Source organism: Tachypleus tridentatus, chromosome 5 (assembly GCF_004210375.1).
Source record: "Tachypleus tridentatus isolate NWPU-2018 chromosome 5, ASM421037v1, whole genome shotgun sequence".
NCBI lineage: Eukaryota > Metazoa > Arthropoda > Merostomata > Xiphosura > Limulidae > Tachypleus > Tachypleus tridentatus.
This window is the reverse complement of record NC_134829.1, coordinates 29,008,532-29,028,106: the sequence shown is the minus strand read 5'-3', so window position 1 is coordinate 29,028,106 and position 19,575 is coordinate 29,008,532. Positions and strand designations below refer to the sequence as shown.

General features: G+C 31.9%; 1 protein-coding gene across 4 annotated transcripts; it reads right to left on the bottom strand.

The window, feature by feature from the left end:
* Nucleotides 1-2,703: 2,703 nt before the first annotated feature.
* On the bottom strand, nt 2,704-19,197 carry LOC143250817 (uncharacterized). Of its 4 annotated transcripts, none has more exons than XM_076501866.1 (3): nt 19,112-19,197; nt 16,098-16,248; nt 2,704-3,492 (listed from the first exon to the last, which is right to left on the bottom strand). In XM_076501866.1, the coding sequence occupies exons 2-3, from the start codon at nt 16,224-16,226 to the stop codon at nt 2,845-2,847; spliced, it is 777 nt and encodes a 258-aa protein (XP_076357981.1). In that variant the 5' UTR covers nt 16,227-16,248; nt 19,112-19,197; the 3' UTR covers nt 2,704-2,844. The 4 variants fall into 4 exon arrangements, with proteins under 4 accessions (XP_076357981.1, XP_076357983.1, XP_076357980.1 ...); XM_076501868.1 differs by having other exon boundaries at nt 16,098-16,245; nt 19,112-19,193; XM_076501865.1 differs by lacking the exon at nt 19,112-19,197 and adding an exon at nt 18,817-18,970.
* Nucleotides 19,198-19,575: the final 378 nt, after the last annotated feature.

The following is a 19,575-nucleotide window of genomic DNA, read 5'->3' as shown; positions in this document are numbered from 1 at the left end:
TTCCCTTTAGTCTTACACTGCTAAATTAGGGATGGCTAGCACAGATAGCCTCGAGTAGCTTTGTGCGAAATTAAAACAACAAACAAACAGTTTTGATTTTGATGCCAGTGAGCTTAATACATTAATATGTTTAGCACTGTCCCTGGTTTGAGCAACAATCATATTATGAATTAAGGCCACCAAACTTAGTATGAAGATCATTATTAACGTTACCTAAAATTAAAATACTTTGATAAAATATAATGGTTATGATACTTTTCATACATGTAACATAAATAACAAATTTTGATCAAAAACATTATTCTTTCCCACAAAATTAATTTAAAACTTGTTCATTTTAAGATCTCTATTCTTAAAGGGTAAAAAAGGTAGCATGTGCATCGGCCCAAGGTAAATTTAAAATATTTTTGTGGGAATATATCATCCATTAAAGAATCTCAAAAACTACTCACTTCTAAACATTTTGTATAACGTTAGTGTAAATACATGTAAATCTTGATTCATATGTTGTTTTATTCAGACCTTATGTAAATGAAAATGTGCAAATTTGCCTGTTTTTACATAGAAAATAGGTTAATTTCTAAATTTCATTATCCAGGTCACAAAAGCAAAGTTTGAAGGGAATAATGGCCATTTTCTGTGCTTTTACAACATAAGCAATTAAGAAATAACACATACTATTCAAGAACAAAACCTATGTTACATAGCGTAATACATGTTGTACAGTGGTATTTCAGATGGTTTATCTCAAGGTTATGGTATTTCTTAAGCTTGAATGAGGATTAACACTGGTTAATCTGGATTAATTCAATGCTGAATTTAAAACAGTCTGGTTAACAATCTTAGTTTTATCAGTTTGAGAGGATACTTTTAATCCAATATACACAACAGCCCATCTAAATGAAGTACAAACATTGTGTTACTTAATAATAAATATTACGTGTTTTAAACTGTGTAGGCTTACCTTACAATGGATATCTTGCTGAATCTCCTGTTATTCTGTGAACCTATTCTATTGCTCTAGGGAAAATAAGAATTATGTAAATCTAATGTAAAATTAACATTGAAGAAACTATAAGATTATACATAATTTATGGAACATACAAACATTAACTGGTGATAAATTATTAGTAGTGAAATAGAGCTCTCTAACATGAAACTAAAAATTTTATTGCCTGAAAACAGGGACATGAACTGGTATCTGAACAATTTGATATGAAATCCCAAGCGTGTTGTTGAGAACTGTGATCATTAGTTCCAAGTAAAGATCTTTGAAATTACTATAATCACACCTATTTTTTGTTGTTATTCTTTTAACAGTAAATTGATTGTTAAAGTATGGTTAATATCTAAATATGAAAAAAAAAAACTACATGAAAAATATTTTGAGGTCAAGAATATCATGAACCATGAGAGTGGTTCACGATAAGGATTACAAGGAATTGCATGAAACCTTTAACAGAAGGTCTAGGAAGAAAGCACTTTAAACAGTAAAGATTCAGTTCATACAACACTTTGAAACCTTTACCATTAACTGTTAAGGCTGTAAACACACAAAAAAAGCACATGTTAAACTTACAAGGAAAAGAAAAACCATTTCAAATGGCCCTCTTGTAATTATTCTTATTATTGTCATTATTCTCTTGCAAGCCTACAATGAAAGTAGCTTGGCATATTGCAATAAAACTCTTGGTATAATACTGAATGAGGTATTGCAAAAGTCGTGGAGGTATTCAAAAGTCAATTTGTTTCTCCTAATTTAACACAAGCTGAAAAACATCATATTTCTACTGTCAATAGTATTATCATTAACCTTTAAAGTGAGCTTTCTTAACAAATATCTGGTGTTCCTTTAAAAAACTTAAGTACAAAGTGAGACAGGAGTTACCAGTCAATAAAGATGAACAACAAATGACTGTGACATGTACACTAACAAATCAGTGTCCTTAAGTAGCTAACCCTTATATTATGTATGAAATGAAGTCAAATAAAAAAATACATACATGTAATATTAAATGTTATTACACACCTTTGAAGAATAATTATTTTAAAAGACACAAACATCTGTTTTAAAGCAATGCTTTAGGCATATATATGTTTTATTTGAAAAGATTGCTTTTCAAAACACTAGTATGATTTTATATGCACTAGTGAGAGTTGTGTCTTAGTGTAGGCAGATATTTGTCCTCTCCTATGCATTCTCTGTAGATAATTTAATTACACAGGAACTATAAATACTCACTATATAAACAGCTGGCTACTAGCGATATTTATTATATCATTACAATATATAAAGTTTGCTACCATATCAAGCAATTTTTTGCCCATAGTTGAGCACAAAAAGAGTAAATAAATAAGGCTGTAGATACTGTAAACTTTATCTACCTAAACTACAGATTCCTATTTGGACCCCACTTCTAGGTAATAGCCTGTCCACAGCATCTTCAGTCGTTATTTTTTTTTTTTTTATAATTCTATCTGCAGGTTTTTAAATTTCAAATTTTTTTATCTTGTATGAATACAACTTGCTCAAGCTTCATTGATTTTTGACAGAAATAGATATATCACAATTTCCTCGCTCATTATGTTTTGTCATTTTAGTAGTTTACAAGAAACTGCAACCATACGGTACATTAAAAATTCCTCTGAAACTGTTAACACTTTAAATGCTGAAACTAGACTTCAGATAAACAACACACAGAATAATAATAATAAAAAAACTTTTATTATATTTCAATATACTTTTGTATGACTTTACATTATCCTGAAATGTCTCAAAGGACAAAATAATTATTTAATAATTAGTATCAGTATCTAGTTACATCTCATCATAAGAGAAACAGCCTAAGTATCATCCTTATGACTGTTCTTTTGAACATAACCTAAGAGAATGTTGTAATAAACAGGATACCTGAAATGTTCAGGTGTGATTATTAGTTTCCTTTTTCCTAACTTATAACCACCTGTAAATTGTGTGTGGCTTGAACTACTTATATGTACAACATCACCTGACTGACACTTTATCTTATGAGTTAAAAATGGAAGAATGTTAAATATTATTATAATAAACTCTTCCTTATTTTCATTAAAGTATATTCTAATTGGGTATTTCTGAGCAATAGCAAATATAGAAAGATTTAAGAAAACAAATGCACCACAAGCAATATTTAGTTCTGTGGTATTTTCTAAGTATGAGAAAAAGAGAAAATCTGCTTCAAAATTTGTTATATGAAAGCCTTTTATAAGCACAAAAAAAGTCATTAAACTGCTAGCAACCAGCTGACCCCAGAAAATGTAGGAAGTTGATGGTGAAATATACACAAGATCATACTGAGATTTGTCTACTTTGTCAGTGTGAAAAGGATCTTTATGAAATGTTTTTGTGAAGAATGAACGAAAAATGTTACATAAAAATGAACGTTTCATCGAGGATTGTGACTCAGGCCAGTCAGTTACGCAACATGGGTTTGGGCACTGGTTTCTGGACTGGACCTACAAAACAGAAAGAAAGAGGAAAAAAACATGTTTAATATAGTCAAGTATAAAACATGTTTTTTGTATAAAACATTCTAGTATACTGTCTAAACAGCTAATATCTATAACAATGGTTTACAATTTTGACAATTTTAAAAGTTGTTTGATATGATACTAATAATTAAATTTTCAGGCTTTACACAAACAGATAACAAGATATAACTTTTCAGCTATCTGATCAAATAAAGATCCTGTACAAAGTCCAATAATGATTTTAAATTTTATGACTGCAATTTATGACCTGCAATTTGACTGAAAAATCTCTACGTGATTTTTATTTTGCAAACATAACACAAATACCATTATTCACATACATTCATGGAATGTGTCTCTTACAAAAGAAAAAAAACATATGTTTTTTACAAACATTAAAGCATTTCACATACTTTTCATTACAAGAGGAAGACCACTGCTTACACATCTTTATTATGTATTTGTACATTAAATTACAACAGACTTTCATGGTCAATTTGTTTCTAAAACAGTTTACATAAAGAAATATGATATGAATACATCAAAGTAGGAATTTTGGTAGGACCAACAGATGGTCAGAGATTAGGGAATCTCTCTTCACCCACTCTCATACACTAGAAATGAAAGGAACTGAACACTGAAAGTAAATTACTTTGAACAGATTTTCATTGGGAGATACTGATCATGTCTCAATGCTGAAATAGAGCTGGGGAAAGTTGAGGGAGTGATGTCCAAGGTAGTTTGTCAGGAAATTTGTTAGTGTTTGGAAGACTGGGAAATGTTTTTAAACTCTTTTACTGGTAGTATAGTAATTGGTAACTATTAATTCTTTGGATAGTATTTCTAGCTAGTAAAAGACAATCCAAGGTGTTAATACTTTTTTTTTTTTATCATACTCTCTGGCTGAGTTGGAAAGAGTTTCAGTGGTTGCTTGGTCTTGATGGTTAGATATTGAATATTCTTTTGGGATTTGATGTCACGTTTTTTAGATGAAATTTGGGTCTGTTAATTTGCAGTGAGAATTTGGTTTGATTGATCTGATACTGGGTTTAGGGTATAATTTTGATGAAGGAACAAGGATATGAACTGTAGTGAAAGGTATGGTTTATGGAGGTTTGATGTTTTTTGCATGTGGTTTCTTGCCCTTGAAATGGAAGTATCTAAAGAAAGAGCCATGCTAGAGTATACAATCTACCAGTTGATAAATAGAGTATACAATCTACCAGTTGATAAATAGAGTATACAATCTACCAGTTGATAAATAGAGTATACAATCTACCAGTTGATAAATAGAGTATACAATCTACCAGTTGATAAATAGAGTATACAATCTAGCAGTTGATAAATAGAGTATACAATCTAGCAGTTGATAAATAGAGTATACAATCTACCAGTTGATAAATAGAGTATACAATCTACCAGTTGATAAATAGAGTATACAATCTACCAGTTGATAAATAGAGTATACAATCTACCAGTTGATAAATAGAGTATGCAATCTACCAGTTGATAAATAGAGTATACAATCTACCAGTTGATAAATAGAGTATACAATCTACCAGTTGATAAATAGAGTATATAATCTACCAGTTGATAAATAGAGTATACAATCTACCAGTTGATAAATAGAGTATACAATCTACCAGTTGATAAATAGAGTATATAATCTACCAGTTGATAAATAGAGTATACAATCTACCAGTTGATAAATAGAGTATACAATCTACCAGTTGATAAATAGAGTATGCAATCTACCAGTTGATAAATAGAGTATACAATCTACCAGTTGATAAATAGAGTATACAATCTACCAGTTGATAAATAGAGTATACAATCTACCAGTTGATAAATAGAGTATGCAATCTACCAGTTGATAAATAGAGTATACAATCTACCAGTTGATAAATAGAGTATACAATCTACCAGTTGATAAATAGAGTATACAATCTACCAGTTGATAAATAGAGTATACAATCTACCAGTTGATAAATGTGTATGCAATCTACCAGTTGATAAATAGAGTATACAATCTACCAGTTGATAAATAGAGTATACAATCTACCAGTTGATAAATAGAGTATACAATCTACCAGTTGATAAATAGAGTATACAATCTACCAGTTGATAAATAGAGTATACAATCTACCAGTTGATAAATAGAGTATACAATCTACCAGTTGATAAATAGAGTATACAATCTACCAGTTGATAAATAGAGTATATAATCTACCAGTTGATAAATGTGTATGCAATCTACCAGTTGATAAATAGAGTATACAATCTACCAGTTGATAAATAGAGTATACAATCTACCAGTTGATAAATGTGTATGCAATCTACCAGTTGATAAATAGAGTATGCAATCTACCAGTTGATAAATAGAGTATGCAATCTACCAGTTGATAAATAGAGTATACAATCTACCAGTTGATAAATAGAGTATACAATCTACCAGTTGATAAATAGAGTATACAATCTACCAGTTGATAAATAGAGTATGCAATCTACCAGTTGATAAATAGAGTATGCAATCTACCAGTTGATAAATAGAGTATGCAATCTACCAGTTGATAAATAGAGTATACAATCTACCAGTTGATAAATAGAGTATACAATCTACCAGTTGATAAATAGAGTATACAATCTACCAGTTGATAAATAGAGTATACAATCTACCAGTTGATAAATAGAGTATACAATCTACCAGTTGATAAATAGAGTATACAATCTACCAGTTGATAAATAGAGTATACAATCTACCAGTTGATAAATGTGTATACAATCTACCAGTTGATAAATAGAGTATGCAATCTACCAGTTGATAAATAGAGTATGCAATCTACCAGTTGATAAATAGAGTATGCAATCTACCAGTTGATAAATAGAGTATGCAATCTACCAGTTGATAAATAGAGTATACAATCTACCAGTTGATAAATAGAGTATACAATCTACCAGTTGATAAATAGAGTATGCAATCTACCAGTTGATAAATAGAGTATGCAATCTACCAGTTGATAAATAGAGTATGCAATCTACCAGTTGATAAATAGAGTATGCAATCTACCAGTTGATAAATAGAGTATACAATCTACCAGTTGATAAATAGAGTATACAATCTACCAGTTGATAAATAGAGTATACAATCTACCAGTTGATAAATAGAGTATACAATCTACCAGTTGATAAATAGAGTATACAATCTACCAGTTGATAAATAGAGTATACAATCTACCAGTTGATAAATAGAGTATACAATCTACCAGTTGATAAATAGAGTATACAATCTACCAGTTGATAAATAGAGTATACAATCTACCAGTTGATAAATGTGTATGCAATCTACCAGTTGATAAATAGAGTATACAATCTACCAGTTGATAAATAGAGTATACAATCTACCAGTTGATAAATAGAGTATACAATCTACCAGTTGATAAATAGAGTATACAATCTACCAGTTGATAAATAGAGTATACAATCTACCAGTTGATAAATAGAGTATACAATCTACCAGTTGATAAATAGAGTATACAATCTACCAGTTGATAAATAGAGTATACAATCTACCAGTTGATAAATAGGTATACAATCTACCAGTTGATAAATAGAGTATACAATCTACCAGTTGATAAATAGAGTATACAATCTACCAGTTGATAAATAGAGTATACAATCTACCAGTTGATAAATAGAGTATACAATCTACCAGTTGATAAATAGAGTATACAATCTACCAGTTGATAAATAGAGTATACAATCTACCAGTTGATAAATAGAGTATACAATCTACCAGTTGATAAATAGAGTATACAATCTACCAGTTGATAAATGTGTATGCAATCTACCAGTTGATAAATAGAGTATGCAATCTACCAGTTGATAAATAGAGTATACAATCTACCAGTTGATAAATAGAGTATACAATCTACCAGTTGATAAATAGAGTATACAATCTACCAGTTGATAAATAGAGTATACAATCTACCAGTTGATAAATGTGTATGCAATCTACCAGTTGATAAATAGAGTATGCAATCTACCAGTTGATAAATAGAGTATACAATCTACCAGTTGATAAATGTAAACTTTCCAATTTTATTGGACCTAGTCCTGTGGACACTATGGATGGGAGTTGGTACATCATCTTCTAGGGCTTCTTTAGTTTCCTCAGAAGTGATAGAAAAGTTGACATTTTATAGAAATATCTTCAAGTTGGTGCCACACACAGAGAGGATGACAAATTTACATGCATTTGTAAGTTCCATGGAAAGCACAGATAAATGAAATCTTCATGTTTAGTGGATGAACAAAAATATCTTCATATTTGAGTATTTTCTTTTTGTACTTGTAGTTTGGTGGTGAATTTATAAATTTCTCTGAAATCATAAATTTGTTGTAAGGAGAAGAATAACAGAAGACCACTAGTAATGACAGGATACATAATAATGGAAAGCACACCAAGTTTAGATTTCCTAATCTGAAAATGTATTTCCAATAGATACTCATTTCTTCACACAAAATAACTATATACCACATACAACTGCCTATGAGACTTGCATGTTATTAGCCTTGAGCTAACTCTCACCCAAAATTCAATTTTATTGTAAACTGCTTTAGTGCCTAATGACATCATATGACAAAAGCTCTCCAACAATAAAGAGCAACAAGTGTGTAGTAGCTACCCTTAAGCTCTTGCACTCAAAATAATTTCTGAAAGCTCATGAAATGTGACATCCAATGGCAAGGGTTCAACACAAGCACATCCATGAGAGACAGCATCTTGTCTCAACCAGGGTATACTCTTTGCCCAGAACATAAATAGGAAAAGCAAATAAACCCCAAGTGTCACAAAGATGGGTGGAATGAAAACACAGCCATTCATGCACTTGCACACAAGCAGTCAGTAAGCCAATATGTGTGATGTGGTTAGGGTGCAGTCAGACCAAGAGGTTGCACACCTTGATTCAACTGAAGAGACTCTGGCTGCAGGAGGACAGAAAAGCTGTTTGAGGGGTGATTTGCAGCATATAATGATAGTTCACCAACACCCTACTTCTTGCCTTATTGTGCTAGGATAAGTCAAAGAGGAACTCCCCAAGGTCCACCATACTAGTGGTTAGGAACCATGGCAAGGTCTCCCATGTTCCACATAAACAGGCGGAGAGAATACTTATTGGGAAAACCTGGAGAAGTACTCAGATCCCCACTGGATGCCTGCCATGAAAGCCTTTTATTGGAGATAGAGCAATAAATCACTACAAATCATTACTTTGAAAAGCTGGCAAGCACAAGTCAAAGTAGTAGCCAGTGCCTATGGAATGGTACAGTCCAGACTGGGCAGTTGAATGATTGTGCATTCTATGAAGATATCTCTAGTGTTCTTGTAAAATACTCCATCTTAATAGTGTGTACTGGTAAAGTCAGAGCAGATGGTTACCCATGGCCAGATGTATATTTTGTGAAATACATATAACCTGGGAGGCAACAAAAGCCACCTGGTGAGGTCATGGTACATGGAACGGAAAAGACGGTGAATTAATTGAAGGGAGGCAAAATTGTATGATGACGAATATAATGAGCAATGAATATCTGGGGAATTGTCTACATGCCTGCCTGAGAGATCTTATTCAAGGGCTGGTGAAGATGAGAAGCAAGAGAATGAGACAGGTGACAAATCACATGCAACAAAATATTAAGGATCGTGTAAACAACAACATATAGGAAAGAATACATCAACTGTACAGCCTGATTGCCACTTCTAGTAAGGATGGAAGGTAAGAGGTTCCTGGATGAGGAGGGGTCCCAGGATAGAAACAGATGGTGGTTAGAACCCCAAAAGGGAGATGTTTGTAACAAGTAACTCTGAACAGCCCAATCTGAGTTTGAATGAACAAAGAGGTGAGATAGAAGAGATGGAACAGTCCCTCCATTTTGAGCATTCAAAGTCATAGGAAGTAAGGACCATTATGGGTAGAGAAGTATGTAAGTGAAATTGAACAGAGTGCAAGAAGCACCTTCATGCACAAAGAGGGAGGAGCTAAGCCATAATAGAAAGGTTTTATAAAGAGTAAGAAGCCAACAACTCAAACTAAGCATATATGAGAGCATACAACACCACATTAAGATCTTAGCCAGGTACAGGAGTTGGACAAAAAACAGTGTAAAAGACAGAAAAAGAAAACTATATGGTAAAGCAAAAGGAAAAAAGGAAGTGGAAGACTGCCTGAAACCCAGCAATGCTAAAGAGTGACAAATCACGGTCAAACAACCAAGTGAAAATGGCAGAAAGGTGCATCACAGTAAAACTAATGAACCAGTGAAAACAAAATCTGCCACATCTGTTGACAAGTTGAGAGTAAAGGGTAATATCTTTCAATGAAAAAGGAATGTGAGATGAAAGTAATAGAGAGGGGACACTGGATAGAGGAATGGGGATTAATATTAATTGAAGAAGTTGAGTAAACCTGGTTTGAGCTGGCCATAAAAGTTGTCAGCAACAGGATCCAAAAAGAAGTGTTGTGTACCAGGGTGAGGTGGTAAAAAGGAGTATAAGCATACAGCACAGGGTGAGACAAGTATTGGTTGAAAGCACTGACAATCAAAGATGAGGAACTGGTAGCTAGAAGAGAGGAACCAGGAGTTAAGATGAGAGACAAAGTTATCCATGAAAGATGTGCCCAACCAGCAGCAACACCAATGAAAAACCTAAGGTTGGAAGGACTAAACTATGAGCAGAATATGGTTTTGTAGAGTAAGATAATTCACCATCAGAAACAAAGCTGCCAGTAAATGTCAAGATAAACTCAATGGGAGAAAGTCCTAGAGTGGGTGATCCCTCAGAAGGTGATATAAAAACTACCATTGAACAGCCAGAGTGAATCAGAACTAACTGATCCACTGAAAAAAGGCAGGAAATGGGAACACCCTTGATGTACAGCAAAAATGCTAAAAAACCAGAAAACAAAGTGTTGCTCAGAAATGTGTCCTAACATGAAAGAGAAGAAGGTGTGAAGAAAGAGAGAAATGGGGAAGGATTGTAATGGAGTGCCAATTATGAGATTGGCACAGTTGAGTCATCAAAACAAATCTCCAAGATGAGGACAAGGGAGGTTCATAATGAAGGACAATGGAATTCAAGAAAGATTCCACTGGTCTCACCAAGTTTACCAGAGGATGTATATATGTGCATGCCCCAAAGGAATAAGCTATTCCCAGGAAGCCAGAGACCCTGAAAGTGAAATAATATCACCTATAGGATTAAATGAGAAGACCAAACCATGGAGACAAGACATTCAATAGTTTGCAGATGATGATTTAGTTACCCACAGACCGAGTGAAAAAGACCAGTGGAAAGGAATTAAATTCTCTACCTAGAATCATGGAACAACAAGAAACCAGTTGAGAATGTGAGGTCAATGTCAGGCCTAGGGTGTATATCCTCTCAATGGCATATTTGGCCAAAATAATTTTGGCTGAAGATAAACAGGGTCAGAGGGAAGATAAAGGACAAAGAAAGATATATAAGGAAAAAAAAAAGAAGCAGAAAGAGAGACTTGGGTAAAAACACTAAGAGCCCATCTGTTGGTAAAAAAATTGAAACCAAAGGCTGGAAAAGTGAGACAAAAGGGCACCTACATAGTCTGACTTGACAGGATAGTTAGTGATTAGACAAGCAAAAAAATTGATAGCTGGAGGACAGGAAGAACAGAAAAACCTAGAAGCTGAAACGGGAAGTGTAATTGTAGGCTTATCTGGCCAAGAAAGAAAAGTCAAGGAGTGAGAAAGGAAAAGATGAGAAACCAAAAAAGATAACAAGGACTGATGCGCATCCACTTCAGTCCAGGTCCCCATTGAAACATGAACTTCACCAAAGACTTCTGGACAATGAAAGGAAGCCTGATTAAGACTACAGAAATATGAAGAAAAACTAGTGTACATAAATTAGGAGAGCATCCCAACCTTACACTTCTCGTCAGCAAAGAAATCACGAAAGGATGGTCAAAGTAGAAGTGGTACAGGCTAATATGGTAAAAAGAAGAAAGTGAACCTCTCAGAAAACCCCTCTGGAGCACAAAGAAGTGTCTCAGGTCAAGGGAAGGAGAAGAAATTTAGGAGGATGGTGAGAAAAATTAAAGATGGGAAAACAGTAAACTGGAGAGCAAAATAGAAGACAAGAAGTCAGCTCCTCAAACAGGTAAAAGAGGTACCAAAGACTGGGAATCTAGAGAAGAAAAGGAAGAATAGCTGGAAGTCACAAAAGTAAAAAATTTGAGGGGGACAAGGCTAGTGGAGTTTATCAAGAGAGAAAATAGCATAAACCCTAATATTAGGTGAAGAAAGACAAAATTAGTTATATTGAGTAAAGATGAGGAAGAATCATAAGACACAGGCTAAGGATAATGAAAGAAACATACTTGGGAAATCACATTCAGAAAGAGATTCACAGATTGAAAATTTTGCCTGACCAGTAAGGTGGTATTTAAACCAAATCCAGACGAGAGAAACACTTAGTTAAATTTGCTGTTTTCCTAGTTATTAACAAATTAAAATTACAGAGAAAATACAATGGTCAAAGAGACAGGAAAAGAAAGCCGAGTAATAATGAAGGAACCCACAACATGCTGCAATACCCTCAACAGAAGCCATAGAAGAAATAGGTTCTATGTTTTAAACTCGGGGTACTTTCACACAAGTCAACATCAGTTGAGAATACATAATGTTTGTTTGTTTGTTTTTGAATTTCACGCAAAGCTACTTAAGAGCTATCTGCACTAGCCATCCCTAATTTAGCAGTGTAAGACTAGAGGGAAGGCAGCTAGTCATCACCACCCACTGCCAACTCTTGGGCTACTTTTTTACCAATGAATAACATGATTGACCATCACATTATAATGTCCCCACAGTTGAAAGGGTGAGCATTTTTGGTGCAACAGGGATTCAAACCCACAACTTTTGGATTACAAGTCTACATAATGTTAAACATAGCTTCTGAAACAAAGGCAGAAAAAAAAATCCTAAGTTTTGTTGACAAACACAAATCTCAGTGAATTGAACATAAATGTAAAAAGATTAAAACATCTGTTAAGTTTAATGCAGAGGAAAATAATAAAATTATTGACTGTATGTGCTTAAGAGGAGTTACTATGCATAAAAGTTTTGTTTTCCTATTGGTGGATGACTTTTTTATCACTTAATGATGTCATCAGGCATCATCACAGGCCATGTTAAACTTGTAAATTTTAGGTGGATGTTATTTCAAAGACAGATATGTGATGGATATAGCTATTCTGCAAGTAGAAGAGAGAAATTACAGTGCTGTCTCAAAAATATTGTTGTACATGGATTCAGAAAGGCACTGTATAAACTATCATGACCACAAAAGGTGAAAATAAAGTTACTGACAGCACAATGATATTATTTGATTTTTTCATAGATATTTATCATTAAGTGTATGAAAATGATCAAGACAAAGAGATTTAGGGTTACTTTTTCCTAAAATCTAATAAAGTAAAACTTGTCTAAGCTAGAAACTGCATTGGACAGAAACCTGTACAAGGCAGAAATATCAAAATTTTGCAGTATTATCTTAAGATTTCTCTTATAAAAGGCCCTCTATATGACGGTACTTGCATAATGCAGACAGAAAATTATCTTTCACCTACCTTATCTATCAACAAGTAGGATTAAAACTTGAGTAAGCCAGAAAAAATGTTTTTGATTAAACATTAATAAATTCTTATTTAATTAGTAATTTGTTAAAATATTAATACATTCTTGGACATTTTGTTATAGTAAGGATTTGTTACATATATTCTGTTCTTTTTTCTGCTGTCATTATTCCAAAGGTTGCTATTCGAAAGAACAATTGACTGTACTTTTGGTCGGATTTGCTGATGGAAAACTAGAGAAGCCAAATAATAAAACGTGCATGACAAGTGCTATATTCAAGGAATGTTTAAACAAATTAAACAAAAGAATGGAACAAGAAAATAGGAATATTCTACTTTTCCTAGATGATGCAACTTGTCACCCAAAAGTTCAACTTTCAAATGTTTGTTTAGTCTTTCTACATCCATATACAACATCATTTCTACAGCCACTAGATAATGGAATTATACAGTGTATAAAATTGAAATACAGAAAATTGATGCTTCAGCATATTATTACAAACATGAATGACTATAAGAGAGTATCTGAAATTACCATGAAAATTAATGTGTTAGATGCAATTGCATTTTTAAGTCATTTAATCAAATGCGTAAAAGATGAATGCATAATAAAATGCTTTCGAAACTGTGGATTTGTTCTTGATAACGGCAGAGATTGTGGAGAAATTGTTTATGACGATTCTAGTGAAATTCAAACTATGAGAAGATTGATGCAGATGATTCTGTGAACAGGAAAAATTTTGTGAACGTTGACAAAAATATTTTAACAGAAACTGATGAAATTGACTTAAAATCTATAATATAATCGCAAGATGGTAACAGTGTGAGAGATTCAGAAGATAAACAAACTGGAAAAGACAGTGATGAAATAGAAATTCCTACTTCATCGCAAGTGTTAAGTTATATTAACACTATCAAACTGTATGCAAAAATGAAGGGGAGAAATGAACTTCATGAAAAGGTTGAAGAATTGACGTTCTCTTTTAACCATATGAGAAAGCCCATTAAACAAACAAAACAGATGAATCTAGACACTTTCTTCAAATAAATTTGTTTAAGATTTTGTGTACTTATGTATCTATTTTTGTTCTTATTCTAATAAATATAGCATAAACAGTATAATAACTTCCTTCACAAATGTCTTACTTATATATACTTAAGAAAATGCATGTTCACTGTCTAATCTGGAAAACCTGCTTAAGCCGGAAATTTTACTAAGTCCTGTGCAATTCTGACTTAGACAGATTTTACTGTATTATTTTAAATTTTGTCATATTACCCTAATTGTCATTTACAAAAAAGCTTTAAATAGGATGGGTGAGCTCTGCCATGGGTGATTTAAAGAAATGCTGTGCAATTATAGTTTTAGCCTGGACAAGTGTGATACTAACAACATGTGACTTTGGAATTTTTTCCATTGAGAAAAAAGTGAATTCCAATGTGAATTTCCCAAACTTTAACACTTTAAACATTCAGATAAGTAATAAAATATTTTACTTTTATTATGTTTAAAAAGATATTTAACACTATAGCATGTGCTCTATACAGATACTGTCATCATAACCATTCATTGAAACATAATTTCTTGCTAAATAAATTATATCTATCCATGTTTATTGTTTAGGAAATTAATGATAACTTAATATGTTGTGTGTTCTTAAAGGGTACCTTAAAATTCAGGTTATAATTGTACCAGTTTTGATTGTTGCAACTCATTTCATTCCAATTATATTTGCCCTAAATATATTATGTAATGGTATTTTGTACTTTATTAATATGAAAGCATTATTTACAGTATCTGGCACGAGTTGCAATTAAAAGTAAAAATGTTGATGATCATTGCATCTGAGTAGAGCACACACTACATGGCACCAATAAGTTAAATAAATTTATAATTTTTTAATTATTTGATTCTTAATATAATTATGTAAATGTCATAACAGTTTTTTTGCATGCATGGCAGTTTTTCTTCTAATGGTTTAATTTTCACCAGCATAACTCTTGAGTAACTCAAACCAAGTGACAGAACAAATTTTGGAATCTTAAACTGATAGAAACTGTATTTTCTTACCTTTTTCAACTTTATGTTAACAATCCAATACGCTTGTTTTTTTTTTATAACATTTCATATTTGGTATTTTTGATATAACATTCATTATACATATAAGATGAACAGGTCATTATGTAATCAAATTTTGACTTCAGATTTGTCAAGTTAGTTTTTAAACTGTCATAATCCTATTTCTAGAATTCTAGAATATCTTATAGTCCTTTTACTATACAAAAACTACAAGAAAACTAAGCCGAAACATTTATGAGAATTAATATATATATATATATGTATATGTATAATCTGAACTGTTTAAGTTGTACAGAAATAGAATGTTCTCAGACAAAGCAAGTTCAACTATTTCCCATAAAAAATACATTTATTGAATGGATAAAAAATTGAATTAGCTGTTTACAAGATTTTATCTTTATAATCCAAGATAAGTACACATATTTGTGAATTCATTCACTTCAATATATAAGATATTAGTAAGAATGATGAAGTTTCTAACAATTTTAACTTCAACAGTGTTAAGGAATGTTATTGCTTCTGTGTTTACAATCTGTATGCCTTAATGCTACCATTTTGTTTACTAGCTATCACCTGAAATAAAGCACTTCATATGCTGTAAAAAGAACTGATGTATAATGTTTATTATTCATAAGATGATGGTCTAAGTATCAGGTGAATGAATAATATTACTACATTTATGAAAGTATTGTCTCTCCTACATTCACATCCTGAACAGTCTTTCGACATTTCAGAAAAAAAACAACATTATTACTATTTCCTTTGTGCATAAAATACCACTTACTTGCTATAATGATAAGTACAGATTTATTTTAGCAAGTAAAAATAAATACTCTTACCAATAAAGTCTTTTTACTGGCTATGTGCAAACAGGAAAGACTGCTGACATTTTTCAAACAATGTATATTAACTTGTAGACTCTTTTCAATTTTCCGGTACAATCCACGACCCACAATGACTCCAAACATCCTTTGTATGTTCAGCTTGCTACTGAAAGATAAAATACAAGTAGATGTGCTAGTATAATCAAGAACCAACAATTTCAGAACGACTGAAATAAATTAACAAATTTAAGAACATAAGTACACCTATAGAAACATGTACGACAGCACAATCTTTGTATTTCCATATCAGATTTTGAATACTCATTAAAAGATATGATGGACCTAATGAGTTATGTTATTTTTATTCTGGTTTGAAAAAATTAAAATAAGCTAATATAATATGGAACTCAAAAGCAACTCTATTGATTTAATTTTTTCCAACTTTTGAAGTCTGTAAAAAAAAATATTATTTAGACAAATGATGGGAAAGTTGTCAGTAAATTAAGTATTTTTAACATGGTTTTGGAAAAGGGACTTCTTGCTAATTGAATTTGATAAAGTCTTTTCTTTCATCAAATTTTCAACCATGCTAATACCGACTTTCAGAAAGCAGTTAATAAGACACCTCACAAGAAATTAATTAGCAAGTAGAATGCTTGTGGATTTTAAATATAAACAGGTAGACATAAAATTAGCTTAGAGTACACAGTAGTAAAAATAACAATCTGACAATTATCTAATTAGTAAAATCTAACTCGTTTTGTCTCTCAACCGTCTGTTTTGGAATCAAGCAATATCTGCTTGGCCTCAACAATGATGCTATCATAATGAAAAAAATGCCATGTACTAATAAATATGTTTCTTTTCTTTTATAAAAGTGACTTTGACAGATTTTCTGTTACTTAGTCAGAACCTACAAAAAAGTTGGTAATTATAATGTTGTGCAGCTAAAATGTGAAGACTTGTAAAAATAGTTACTAATTCTGTATCAGAGTATTGATGTTAAGACAATTCTGACAAGAAGCTTCTTGAATTGTCTAATTACTATTCTTAAAAGTGAAAAAAGTAAAACATTTTTATTTCTATTTACATTTTTGAGTTAAATTAAATATACCATAATCTATTTCATATATATATACCTGTGATAACCTTTTAAACAAAATTCAAATTAAAAGAGCTAAGTACATCATTAACTAAGTTTATAATTTTTGTAGACAGCAAAATAACAAATAGATTTTGTCTAAGAGAAACTGCTCTTACAGTTCTAGACATGCAAAGTTAAATCTATTACCCCAAATAAATATTCAATTTTGTAATTATAAACCTTAAAACTTTTCATATCACCTATGTAACTCATACCACTACTCAATTAATATTCAAAGATAAACATATCACACAGCAACTGCACTACTAATAATAAAAATTGCTCTAACCATAACACAATCAACAGTAACAATTACGAATACTAGAAACATGTTTATTTAGAATTAAGCATAAAGCTACATAAGAAAGTACATGTGCTCTGCCCACCAAGGGTATAAAAACCAAGTTTTTAGGGGTGCAAGTCCACAGACATACACTGCTATGCCACTGAAGGAGCCTAGAAACATGAATTTGATCAAGTTCTCTCTTATTTCAAATTTCTCTACATTCCAATTGCCATAGAAAACAAAACCAAGTCTTAACTTTTCCACATAGGGTTAATGACTATCACAGATAAACCAGGAGTCACTCTAGTCCTATGTAAACCCTCATTCACTATAGTAGACTGCAATATGGCATCAAGTGTAATGATGTGTCTGGTAAAATGTACATTTCAATTTTGTTAGTCTCAATGACAGTTATTCAGTTATTTTCCCCCTGGCTTTAAATTATTTTGTCCTTATAGGTGCATATAGATCTTTAGTGGTATCATGTTGTAAGTATGTTGCATACCTTTTAACAAGTTTGTAACCAATATAATGTTTCAAACCTGAGAGAAAATATAGTTGGCTGCCACAACATATAACATTCAAGGACAGCAAGAGAATTATTGGTCCACTTTGGCTGTTTCATCCACTAAACTAGACTACATTTAATACTACAAAAAACAACAACAAAAAAACACAAACCTCAAACCACTTATCATTTCTATCATTATTACAAACACCACACCTACATGACAGACATATCTTATTCTCATAGACAGATAGATGGTGTATCCTTATTGCTACAAGTTTACTACTTATGCAGTCGCTTCCAAATATCTGGACACATACCCCACATTATAACCTGTGCTCTGGCAAGTTTGTTTTTTTTATCATGCAGCATTTTTGTTTAAGACATTGTTTATATTACTTACAAAGACCCACACATACATATATACACATTCTTATATATATATATATATATTAATAAGAATTGGTTTATTTCAAAGCGTTTAAGGAACTCTGTTCAAAATCTCCTAATCATAAAACATTAACTGAAAACTGGAATGGATGAGCAAGTGACTGCTTCCAGTAATCAGCTAGATGCTCATTAATTACGACCACAATACCAAACGCAGCTCAACCAAACAACTTTATCATCACTGTCACAAGTCTAAATATTTGAGATTGATACAGATAAACAAAATGTAAAGAAATACTAAACATGGCCACAAGTACATAGCTTAAATATATATATATATTTATTTATAACACACAAAGACCAATTAGAATTTTATATATTTTTTGAGAAAAGTAAAGAAATGTACCTTTGATGACATGGTAAAATAGAAAAAAAGGATATAGGAAGGCCACATCGGGCTGTCTACTGTGTCCACCGAGGGTTGAGTTAGAAAAGGAGGCCCGAGATAGTATTTAGTACAATGCTCCTTTTCTAACTCAACCCTCGGTGGACACAGTAGACAGCCCGATGTGGCCTTCCTATACGAAACACACACTCCTTACTCAAAATTCGGTAACACATTTTAAGCTAATAGTAATTTTTATTTGGAGTTAGAAAATTCTATCTAAAGTAAAAATTTCAAAGGTTTAAATCAACCTTACAAATTATGTGTAGTAATCTTTGTGTAATTGTCTCGATACTGAATATTTTATATTGTTCAAGTCTTTACGACACACCTGACATCTAATGGCTCTTTGAGAAAACTATTGCTGTGGAGTTGATATAATATAATTTTAGGTTTTCATTGTTACCAAAACAATAGGTTAATTTGTCTTTATTTTAAGGGGATTTATCTATGCTGTAATATGTCTGAATAACCTTAAACTTTATATGAATTCTTATAACATCAAGATGTTGTACAGGTATTTTGTTAAAATTAGTCATTCATTACTAAAATATATTGCTACTGTGTTTGTTAATAAAAATGAAAAGGTAAACGTTTTCTTGGTGCAAATGTTTAACAACAAAAAAATATTAAAATAAATGGTAAGCCTGACACAGTTTTACAAAACCTCGGTAGGTTTTGGCGTGTAAATAGTAACTTCTTAAGTTTTATACTATACAC

Excerpts from the sequence above, each read along its gene's own strand:
- LOC143250817 (XM_076501866.1), bottom strand. The coding sequence starts at position 16,226 with ATGTTTGGAGTCATTGTGGGTCGTGGATTGTACCGGAAAATTGAAAAG. Across the intron at positions 3,493-16,097 it reads CCAGTAAAAAGACTTTATTG|GTCCAGTCCAGAAACCAGTG; the intron begins GTAAGAGTATTT and ends TCTGTTTTGTAG.